This window comes from Salmo trutta, chromosome 4 (genome assembly GCF_901001165.1).
Source record: "Salmo trutta chromosome 4, fSalTru1.1, whole genome shotgun sequence".
Classification (NCBI taxonomy): Eukaryota; Metazoa; Chordata; class Actinopteri; order Salmoniformes; family Salmonidae; genus Salmo; species Salmo trutta.
This window is the reverse complement of record NC_042960.1, coordinates 65,785,821-65,797,884: the sequence shown is the minus strand read 5'-3', so window position 1 is coordinate 65,797,884 and position 12,064 is coordinate 65,785,821. Positions and strand designations below refer to the sequence as shown.

The 12,064-nt window shown below is 44.3% G+C and overlaps 1 protein-coding gene across 2 annotated transcripts in view; it reads right to left on the bottom strand.

Moving 5' to 3' along the window:
* clpxb (caseinolytic mitochondrial matrix peptidase chaperone subunit Xb) overlaps window positions 1-8,332 on the bottom strand; it is a 41,641-nt gene extending 33,309 nt beyond the window's left edge. Inside the window, exons 1-6 of one of the 2 annotated variants that reach the window (XM_029751839.1) lie at window positions 8,016-8,332; window positions 7,482-7,550; window positions 5,600-5,766; window positions 4,577-4,694; window positions 4,251-4,405; window positions 601-757 (exon numbers count right to left, since the gene is read on the bottom strand). In XM_029751839.1, coding sequence (XP_029607699.1) covers window positions 601-757; window positions 4,251-4,405; window positions 4,577-4,694; window positions 5,600-5,766; window positions 7,482-7,536 — 652 coding nt within the window. In that variant the 5' untranslated portion in view covers window positions 7,537-7,550; window positions 8,016-8,332. Of the gene's footprint in view, window positions 1-600; window positions 758-4,250; window positions 4,406-4,576; window positions 4,695-5,599; window positions 5,767-7,481; window positions 7,551-8,002 lie in introns of both variants that reach the window. The other variant, XM_029751837.1, reaches the window with a different exon arrangement.
* Window positions 8,333-12,064: the final 3,732 nt, after the last annotated feature.

Here is a 12,064-nt window from a genome sequence, read left to right as displayed (position 1 = left end):
ACTGTAACTGTACTGACCTCGTGGTGTGAACGAGGCCTGTTTCTAACCAACAGTAGACTGCACTACTGACCTCGTGGTGTGAACGAGGCCTGTTTCTAACCAACAGTAGACTGCACTACTGACCTCGTGGTGTGAACGAGGCCTGTTTCTAACCAACAGTAGACTGCACTACTGACCTCGTGGTGTGAACGAGGCCTGTTTCTAACCAACAGTAGACTGCATTACTGACCTCGTGGTGTGAACGAGGCCTGTTTCTAACCAACAGTAGACTGCACTACTGACCTCGTGGTGTGAACGAGGCCTGTTTCTAACCAACAGTAGACTGCACTACTGACCTCGTGGTGTGAACGAGGCCTGTTTCTAACCAACAGTAGACTGCACTACTGACCTCGTGGTGTGAGCGAGGCCTGTTTCTAACCAACAGTAGACTGCACTACTGACCTCGTGGTGTGAGCGAGGCCTGTTTCTAACCAACAGTAGACTGCACTACTGACCTCGTGGTGTGAACGAGGCCTGTTTCTAACCAACAGTAGACTGCACTACTGACCTCGTGGTGTGAGCGAGGCCTGTTTCTAACCAACAGTAGACTGCACTACTGACCTCGTGGTGTGAGCGAGGCCTGTTTCTCCACCTCCACCTGTCTGCTCCCAGCAGGGATGTTGTTGTAGATTCTCTTGTAGTGATTATACACAGCTACCGCCAGCACCTTCTTAGCATAGGACTGACCCACTACGTACTTGTCCAGGTAGGCATAGATCTGAAAGGCAGGTTCATCATCGACTATAAGACAATATTACGTGGTTATACTTGCTCTTCATGACAAGTCTAACAATACATTAACTGTATCATAATGCATTAGAAACTGGGTGGTTCGAGCCCTGAATGCTGATTGGCTGGCAGCTGTGGTATATCAGACCGTATACCACGGGTATGACAAAACATTTATTTGAACTGCTCTAATTATGTTGGTAACCAGTTTATAATAGCAATAAGACTATAGGTCGACTGATTAATCGGAATGGCCGATTAATTAGGGCTGATTTCAAGTTTTCATAACAATCGGTAATCGGTATTTTTGGCCACCGATTTGTATTTTTTTTATATCATATTTTTTAACTAGGCAAGTCAGTTAAGAACACATTCTTATTTTCAAAGACGGCCTAGGAACGGTGGGTTAACTGCCTTGTTCAGGGGAAGAACGACAGAGTTTTACCTTGTCAGCTTGGGGATTCAATCTTGCAACCTTACGTTTAACTAGTCCAACGCTCTAACCACCTGCTTTACATTGCACTCCATGAGGAGCCTGCCTGTTACGCGAATGCAGTAAGAAGCCAAGGTAAGTTGCTAGCTAGCATTAAACCTTATAAAAAACAATCAATCATAATCACTATTTAACTACACATGGTTGATGATATTACTAGTTTATCTAGCCTGTCCTGCGTTGCATATAATCGATGCGGTGCGCATTCGCGAAAAAGGACTGTCGTTGCTCCAACGTGTACCTATCCATAAACATCAATGTCTTTCTTAAAATCAATACACAAGTATATATTTTTAAACATGCATATTTAGTTAATATTGCCTGCTAACATGAATTTCTTTTAACTAAGGAAAATGTGTCACCTCTGCAACAGAGTCAGGGTATATGCAGCAGTTTGGGCCGCCTGGCTCGTTGCGAACTGTGTGAATACTATGTCTTCCTAACAAAGACAGCCAACTTTGCCAAACGGGGGATGATTTAACAAAAGCGCATTTGTGAAAAAAAGCACAATCGTTGCACGACTGTACCTAACCATAAACATCAATGCCTTTCTTACAATCAATACACAGAAGTATATATTTTTAAACCTGCATATTTAGCTAAAAGAAATCCAGATTAGCAGGCAATATTAACCAGGTGAAATTGTCTCAGTTCTCTTGCGTTCATTACTCGCCGAGTCAGGGTATATGCAACATTTTGGGCCGCCTGGCTCGTTGCGAACTAATTTGCCAGAATTTTACGTAATTATGACATAACATTGAAGGTTGTGCAATGTAACAGGAATATTTAGACTTAGGGATGCCACCCGTTAGATAAAATAAAATCCCTATTTCACTGAAAAGATAAACGTTTTGTTTTCGAGATGATAGTTTCCGGATTCGACCAGATTAATGACCTAAGGCTCGTATTTCTGTGTGTTTATTATATTATAATTAAGTCTATGATTTGATATTTGATAGAGCAGTCTGACTGAGCGGTGATAGGCACCAGCAGGCTCGTAAGCATTCATTCAAACAGCACTTTCGTGCGTTTTGCCAGCAGCCCTTCGCAATTCTTCAAGCATTGCGCTGTTTATGACTTCAAGCCTATCAACTCCCAAGATTAGCCTGGTGTAACCGATGTGAAATGGCTAGCTAGTTAGCCGGGTGCGCGCTAATAGCATTTCAAAACGTCACTCGCTCTGAGACTTGGAGTAGTTGTTCCCCTTGCTCTGCATGGGTAACGCTGCTTCGAGGGTGGCTGTTGTCAATTTTTTAAATTTATTTTTATTCTATTTTACCTTTATTTAACAAGGCAAGTCAGTTAAGAACAAATTCTTATTTTCAATGTCGGCCGGGTTAACCGGGTTAACTGCCTTGTTAACCCGGTGGGGCATAACGACAGATTTGTACCTTGTCAGCGCGGGGATTCGAACTTGCAACCTTTTGGTTACTAGCCAAACGCTCTAACCACTAGGCTACCCTGCCGCCCCTACCCTGCCGCCCCTGCCGATGTGTTCCTGGTTTGAGCCCAGGTAGGAGCGAGGAGAGGGACGGAAGCTTTATATTAAGTTAAAATAAGTGTTCATTCAGTATTCTTGTAATTGTAATTATTACAAATAAATGTAAGAAAATCGGCCGATTAATCGGTATCAGCTTTTTTGGTCCTCCAATCATCGGTATCGGTGTTGAAAAATCATAATCGGTCAACCTCTAAATAAGACACCTCAGGGGTTTGTGGTATATGGCCAATGTACTCCACGTTGCGTAGTCGTGCCTAAGAACAGCCCTTAGCCGTGGTATATTGGCCATATACCACACCTCCTCGGGCGTTATTGCTTAATGACAACACCAAGTATACCTGCAGCATTACCATAGTAATTCCTGTTTAAAGATAATCATTACATCATAGAAACTAGAACCAGTTGTTGTTTGTCGTCGTTGGTGCTCCTACCTTTTTGGGTGGCGGGGGAGGTTTCTGGGCGGCGGGGGAGGTTTCTGGGCGGCGGGGGAGGTTTCTGTGCTCGTACCTTTTTGGGTGGCGGGGGAGGTTTCTGTGCGGCGGGGAAGGTTTCTGTGCGGCGGGGGAGGTTTCTGTGCGGCGGGGGAGGTTTCTGTGCGGCGGGGGAGGTTTCTGTGCGGCGGGGGGAGGTTTCTGCGCGGCGGGGAAGGTTTCTGTGCGGCGGGGGAGGTTTCTGTGCGGCGGGGGAGGTTTCTGTGCGGCGGGGGAGGTTTCTGTGCGGCGGGGAAGGTTTCTGTGCGGCGGGGAAGGTTTCTGTGCGGCGGGGGAGGTTTCTGTGCGGCGGGGGAGGTTTCTGTGCGGCGGGGGAGGTTTCTGTGCGGCGGGGAAGGTTTCTGTGCGGCGGGGAAGATTTCTTTGCGGCTGGGATGGTTTCTGTGCTCGTACGTTTTTGGGCGGCGGGGGAGGTTTCTGGGCGGCGGGGGAGGTTTCTGGGCGGCGGGGGAGGTTTCTGTGTGGCGGGGGAGGTTTCTGGGTGGCGGGGGAGGTTTCTGGGTGGCGTGGAAGGTTTCTGTGCGGCGGGGAAGGTTTCTGGGTGGCGGGGAAGGTTTCTGTGCGGCGGGGGAGGTTTCTGTGCGGCGGGGGAGGTTTCTGTGCTCGTACCTTTTTGGGTGGCGGGGGAGGTTTCTGTGTGGCGAGGGAGGTTTCTGTGCGGCGGGGGAGGTTTCTGGGCGGCGGGGGAGGTTTCTGGGCGGCGGGGGAGGTTTCTGGGCGGCGGGGGAGGTTTCTGGGCGGCGGGGAAGGTTTCTGGGCGGCGGGGGAGGTTTCTGGGCGGCGGGGGAGGTTTCTGGGCGGCGGGGGAGGTTTCTGTGCTCGTACCTTTTTGGGCGGCAGGGGAGGTTTCTGTGCGGCGGGGGAGGTTTCTGTGCTCGTACCTTTTTGGGTGGCAGGGGAGGTTTCTGGGCGGCGGGGGAGGTTTCTGGCCGGCGGGGGAGGTTTCTGTGCGGCGGGGGAGGTTTCTGTGCGGCGGGGGAGGTTTCTGTGCTCGTACCTTTTTGGGTGGCGGGGGAGGTTTCTGTGCGAAGGCCATTTTGACAGCCTCAGCGGGCGACTCGGCTTCTTTATTCAGACCCTTCTTAGAGTCCGTCTCAGAGAGCACCACGAAGAAGTGATGGCATTTCTCACACTTTACAAAACGTGTTGACGCTGAAGAGAAACAAACTAAAGTTACAATATTGAAATGTTTATCGGTTTCTGATTTAATAAAAACAGTAGTGACTGTGTGGACAAGTCAATCATTTATACGGCTGCTTTTTCTGCAACTGGAGTCTTTAGAAAACACAGCCTATGTGAATGGAGTATCTTTAAGGTCCTCACATACAAAGGTCTCCACATGTGTACATGGGTCTCCACATTTGGGACAGTGCAGCTGGTTACCCCCCTTCCCTGATCCACCAGAAGAGCCCGACAATCTCTTTCCTTCACTGATGCTCTTCTGCATATGATGGACACAAAAGAAAGAGAGAGAGATTGTATCATGAATGCAACACAGCAGAAAAACATAATTTAGACACAGAAGCTTGTTTCTATGTACAGTAGCTATCACTTATTGAAACCACTGAGGTTATAGCATGTATTACACTGGCTCTATGCACACTCACATACAACACTGACTATGCACACTCCACACTGACTCTCCGACACACCGCAACTGACTCTCCGACACACCGATACACTACACTGACACACCAATACACTACACTGACACACCAATACACTACACTGACACACCAATACACTACACTGACACACCAATACACTACACTGACACTCTTCACACACGCTGCTGCTACTCTTTATTATCTATCCTGATTGGTTAGTCATTTTTACCACTACCTACATGTACATATTACCTCAATCACTTCGTGCCCCTGGCCATTGACTCTGTACTGGTACTCCTTGTATATTGCCTTGTTATTGTTATTTTTACTGTGTTCCTATTTCCTTTTTTATTTTGCTAATTTTCTTACTTTTAAACTCTGCATTGTTGGGAAAAGGCTCTTAAGTAAGCATTTCACTGTAAAGTCTATCTACACTTGTATTCGGCACATTTCATTTATTAGAAAGTCTATTCTTGTGTCTTGTCAGGGTTTAGGGTTTAATTCCATTTCAGTTCAGTCATTAAATTATGGCTGTCATCACTTAGCTTGTTCCCAGATCTGTTTATGCTGTCCTTCCACGTTGTTATGCCATGTTTGGCAATGACCATAGCCATTTGAAAGACAGCACAAACTGATCTGGGTCCAAGCTAGTCACCAGTGTGTGATTCATTCTTAAATAAAGAAGAAGAAAAAAAAAGAGTCAAAGAGACATGTCACAATCCAGTGGAATCAAGTTTACCTTTCCACCGTCGCTGGATCCATCCTTAGTCGTTCCATCTTTAGAGGCAAAACATACTGCACTTTCATGGAAGGATCTCACTCGGACTATGCGAGGTAGAGGAGCTTCACGAAAACCCCAACCAGGTCTGCTCAAAGCATAGAGCTGAACCCGAGAACCAGACAGCCCTGTACAACAGAAACACCATGCAACCAAATGTTTAGGCCGGTGTTATAATCCATCAACTTTGACATTTCAAAAACAAACTCGCCCTATGTCAACATCAACAATTGGTATTATGGAAATATAGCTAGCTGCCACCTCATGAATGCCGCATTTGTGACGTCGCTCTAAATTTTCTCACACCACGTATCATAAATGGATGCAACAGGTGACCTGTTTTCAAAACTTGTGCTGCGTCCACGTGCTAGTCGGAACTAGGAAAGTCTGACATTTCAGACTTGCTAACTGGTTGTAGTTATACAACATTTAACCAGTTACCAAGTCGGAGAATTCAGTTCCCTAGTTCCGACTATCACATGAACACGGCATGGTTCACGAGGTCAACGTCACATAACTTTAGCTTATCCACTGAAGTGGAGCTAGCTACAGTGCCTTCACACCATAACTTTTCCCACATTGTTGTTACAGCATGAATTTAAAATCGATTACATTGATATTTTGTGTCACTGATATAAACTCAATACCCCACAATGTCAGAGTGGAATTACGTTTAGACATTTTTATACATTAATAAAAAATGAAAAGCTGAAATGTCTTGAGTCAATAAGTATTCAACCCCTTTGTTATGGCCTAAATAAGTTCAGGAGTCAAAATGTGCTTAACAAGTCACATAATAAGTTGCATGGACTCACTCTGTGTGCAATAATAGCGTTTAACAAGATTTTTAAATGACATCCCCATCTCTATACCCCACACATATAATTATCTGTACGCGTTCAAGGCTGTGATATGAGATAACTGAGGATGTAACAATAACACTGTAGTTACTCCACAATACTAACATAAATGACAGAGTGAAAAGAAAGAATGAACTCTGTTTGTAAAAAGGCACTAAGGTAAAACTGCCAAAAAATGTAGCAAAGAAATGTACTTTATGTCCTGAATAAAAAGCATTATGTTTTGGGCAAATCCAACACAATACATCCACTCCTCCTATTTTCAAGCCTGGTAGTAGCTGCATCATGTTATGGGTATGCTTGTCATCGGCAAGGACTAGGGAGTTTTGTTTAGGATAAAAAGACACGGAATAGAGCTAAGCACAGGCAAACAGACACTGGGACACAAATTCAACTTTCAGCAGGACAATAATCTAAAACACAAGGTCAAATATACACTGGAGTTGCTTACCAACACAACATTGAATGTTTCTGAGTGGCCTAGTTACAGTTTAGACTTAAATTGTCTTGAAAATCTATGGCAAGACTTGAAAATGGCTGTCTAGCAATAATCAACAACCCACTTGACCGAGCTTAAATCATTTTTAAAAGAATAAATGGACAAAAATTGCACAATCCAGGTGTGCAAAGCTCTTGGAGACTTACCCAGAAAGACACACAGCTGTAATCGCTGTCAAAGGTGATTCTAACACGTATTGACTAAGGGGGTTGAATACTTATCTAATCAAGGTTAGTGTTATTTTCCATATTAAAAAAAAAAAGTTTTAATTTTTCTTTCCATTTTGTGTAGATTGTCATTTTTTTTGTCAACTATCTCACATTGTAACAACAAAATGTGTAAAAAGTGAGGTGGTGTGAATACTTTGCGAAGGCACTGTACTTTGCAGGTTAGCAAGTTAGCTAGCTAGCAGAAGCGTTTAAGATGTAATGCCAATAAGTAACTGTAGTTATTACAAATTCTCAAGATTGCAATGTGTTCTTACCTCTCTGTGCTGAATTCAAGAATATCCTCGCGGCCGATGTGCATGGGCAAGACATACTTTAGTCAAGGTCTAGCAAATAAAAACAATGAAGCAGGATTAGCTAGCATGGATCATCTCTCCGACAGCTGCTAGTTTCACAGGCCACAGCCACAGTACCTAGCAAAGTTAAACAAATCTGACAAACTAAACTCCTTACTTACAATACAGTTAGCTAGCCATTTAAGTTCACCTGTCAACAGGTAGCTGGCGTAGCTACGTGCTAACTAGCTATTTATTAAACAAAATGAACACCCCCTAGAGCTGGTAGGCCTGGCAATGCCAGATTTGGATTGGAGTGGGGCAGCTAGCTAGCTAGCAAACGGGGCTAGCGACAGAAAAACAAGTGAGCATTCCGGAAGAGAGGCATAGTTAGCTAACGTTAGTTAGCAGGTCAACGATAACTAAACCGTTAAAACTGGCTAACTATGTGACATGTTTAACACGCAAAATGTGTTTTGACAAATACAATATGGTTTGCTAACCAGCTAACGTTACCTGTCGACTCGTAAAAGAGCACGATGGAACCAAAACAAGTCTTGACAGGACTCTTCCGGAGTACAATTCCGTTGACTCTGTAACTCTGTATGGTCGCAGGTCAACGGTGTCATACCAATGTCACTGTGAAGATAGCATGTGTAACCCGCTTCAACTCGGACCGATATTACCCCCGATGCAGCTTGGACGACTGGACCCCTGTGTGATATAACGTTTGATGTTAGTAGGTCAGGCAAATTGCAAGACCGAGGCCAGCAATTCCCCCCTGTGTTATTACGTATTCCAGAACAGTGTTGTTGTCTGTCTGCGTCAGATATATCCAAATCAAGGGGAAGTGTAAAATGATTATTCCCTTGGGATTGGTTTGAGGTCATTTTGTCACATAGGGTCATCTGCTGCCATCTACCGTGAAGGTGATTATTAATTTACTAAACCAGTTTCAGGACGGGACCGTCACAAATTCTAGGCCTACTCTCTTCTATAATGTAGTGTGTTCTATTCTGAATTGTAGAGGAAATAAATGTGGCAGACCACTGTACTGTTGTGGTGCACACACTATCAGCTGAGCCTAAAGGGATTGTGGTACTCTGTCTGCATGAAACATGCTTATGGGGACATATCTCAGTTGTCATCATGCGTTTAGTCATTCTTGACTTGATACGGTCTTAGTATCGCATTGTCAAACCTTGAAAGGTAATGAGGGGTGGATTTACAGCTGTACAAATTAGACGATTACAGTAAAAGATGAAAAAGAAAAAAAACATGTTTATTGGTAATTGTACAACATGAATGAGAAAGCATATCACATTGGATGCTACATATTGTACAAAAATATATATTTCATGACAAATAAACAGATCACTTCATTAATAAGCTCAAGGCATAGGCAGAATGTTTTATATTTTTCTACCACAGCCATTAAACGATTTGGGTAGTTTCTTTAATACCATTAGGTTTATGACTATACGTTTTGTTTTATGATAATATGACAAAATACCCATAATACCATTCATTGGCTGGTCTGAGTTCCAAATTTACAGCGTCTTCAGAAAGTATTCACACACCTTGACATTTTCCACATGTTGTTGTGTTACAGCCTGAATTTAAAATGGATTAAATTGAGATTTTGTGTCACTGGTCTACACACAATACCCCATAATGTCAAAGTGGAATTATGTTTTTTGAGATTTTTACAAATTAATAATAAATGAAAAGCTGAAATGTCTTGAGTCAATAAGTATTCAACCCTTTTGTTATGGTAAACCTAAATACGTTCAGGAGTAACAATATGCTTAACAAGTCACATAATAAGTTGCACTCTGTGTGCAATAATAGTGTATAACATGATTTTTGAATGACTACCTCATCTCTGTACCCCACACATAAAATGATCTGTAAGTCGAGAAGTGAATTTCGAACACAGATTCAACCACAAAGACCAGGGAGGTTTTCTGATGCCTCGCAAAGAAGGGCACCTATTGGTAAATGGGTAAAACATTTTTATCCATTTGACCATGGTGAAGTTATTAGTAACACTTTGGATGGTGTATAAATACACCCAGTCACTACAAAGATACAGACGTCCTTCCTCACAGTTGCCAGAGAGGAAGGAAACCGCTCAGAGATTTCACCATGAGGCCAATGGTGACTTTAAAACAGTTACCGTAAATTCCGGACTATAAGCCGCAACTTTTTTCCCACGCTTTGAACCTTGCGGCTTAAACAATGACGCGGCTAATATATGGATTTTTCCTGCTTTCACATTTTTTTTCTCCAAAAAAACACATTCTGTGACGGCTCAGTTTTTTGGCGGCAAGTAGCTTTCATTAGACCAATGAAATTGCCGAACGGGTTAAGGTCAAACAGTGACGAGAGCGACAATGAAAACGATCCAATATCGGATGAAGCAATTCTGAGGCTATTCAACTCCGACACCGAAGGAGAGGACTTCAGTGGTTTCAGTGCACAGGAGGAGGAAGATAGTGACCAATGACTTTCTTGGTAGGCTACTGTTTACTGCAAATTTTTTTTTTTTTGTTACAAGCCGTGTTTTGTTAAAGCCTATTTATTTTTGTTACAAGCCGTGCTTCGTTAAAGCCTATTTATTTTTGTTACAAGCCGTGTTTCGTTAAAGCCTGTGTAAAGTTCATTTGTTTCAATGTACCGGTAGGCTTATAGACATGTGCGGCTTATTTATGTTCAAAATAATGCTTTTTTTTTTTATTCAGTGGGTGCGGCTTATATTCAGGTGCGCTCAATAGTCCGGAAATTACGGTACATAGTTTAATGGCTTGGATAGGAGAACACTGAGGATGGATCAACAACATTGTAGTTACTCCACAATACTAACTGTTATGTATGGTACGGCGTGCTGTTGGTCGTACTGTACGTTGCTATGGTTTACGACAGTGTGCTGCTTTATGGATGAATGGGTTGTCTGAATGAGTGTCACATGTCATTTAACGACAGTGTGATGTACAATGTGAAACTGTGCAGATGTGCCTTCTTTGACAGCTAAGCTAGATATAACATTGGCGACGAAGATGGCTGAATTCAGCTTACCACCAGCACCATTCCTCGCCGTGTCTGGCGAACCTCCAGTCCCCGTGGAATAACTGGCTTGAAAGTTTTAACACTTATCTCGAAACTATGGACTTTTCTAGAATCTCTGACAAGCGGAGGACAGCGCTGCTCCATCACTGCCTCGGTACAGAGGATTTTCAGAGTGCTTGGATCAGTCCTACATTCACCGCTGCAGTCAGCCTTCTACGGAACCACTTTGCCGGGAAAGAGCGAGTGCTCCTCCTACGCTACCGGTTACGGAAAAGACACCAACGCCCGGGTGAATCCATTCAAAGCTACGTGGCTAATCTGAGGGATTTGGCTCTTGTAACTGCGGGACACTTCAGGACGAGATCAGCTGATAGAGGGAACGTTATGTGAAAAGACAAGGGAGAAATGCATTTTAGAATTGGTTAATTTACAACTTGATGGAGCTATTAAAATAGCACTGCAGGTTGAACCGGCTTTGGAATGCTCTAATATGTTAACAGACAGCTCTGCAGCATACACTCGGCCCCCAGCCATTCTCACATAGCAGCTTCAGCCAGGGCAGGCGCACTACAAAGATCACACGCTGAGCATGCCCTCCCACGTGGATAGCTGCATGGACACAGACACCGGCTTGCCCATGCAGCAGGCACACTGACAAACAAACAGAAGTAGCTGTGGCAACTGTGGGGCTAGCTCTCACAGTTCAAGGGCTTCAAACTGCCCAGCCCATGGGAAAATATGCAAGAACTGTTTAAAATACAATCACTTTGCTAAAGTGTGTCGTTCTGCCCCAGCTACTAGATCCACCCAGAACAGGCCCTTATTTTCAACTCGCTCTCAACATGAACACACTGAATTCTGATCCATCTCCACTAACCATGTGTCATTCAAGACATGCACTGTGCAGCTGGGCGAGGTGGGTTTGCCTTTGCTACTGGATACTGGCGCTGCGGTGTTGTTGCTCAACCTTGCCAGTTACTACAAGTTTTTCAGTCACCTACCACTCCAACAGCCCACCATTGCCCTGTGTGGGTATTGTAGATCCAAGATAGACATTGCAGGAACCCTCCAGGTCCCAGTGCACTACAGCGCCAAGCATCTGCCATCATTCACATTTCACATTGCAAAGCGGGATGCCAACCTCCTGGAACTGGCCAACTCTAATGGACTGGGCTGTCTCACAGTTTTTACTCACAGGCCCCTAGTGAACCCAGACGTGACCGCAGTCATGCAGGCCCTGCGGCGCATTACCTTTACACTGCGTGATAATGTGCCTTTGTCACACATGCTGGTGTGTTCAGATACACACGCATACCTTTTGGACTTAGCTCCGCCCCCAGCTGCTTCCAGAAGGTGATGATGAGCACCATCCTCGCTGGAATACCCGGGGTGGCAATCTGGACGACATCGTTGTCCCCGGCCCTGACCTCCACATCCATCACCATCGACTCCACAGAGTATTAAGTGCTCTACTGCGGAACAACCTGACCCTGAAC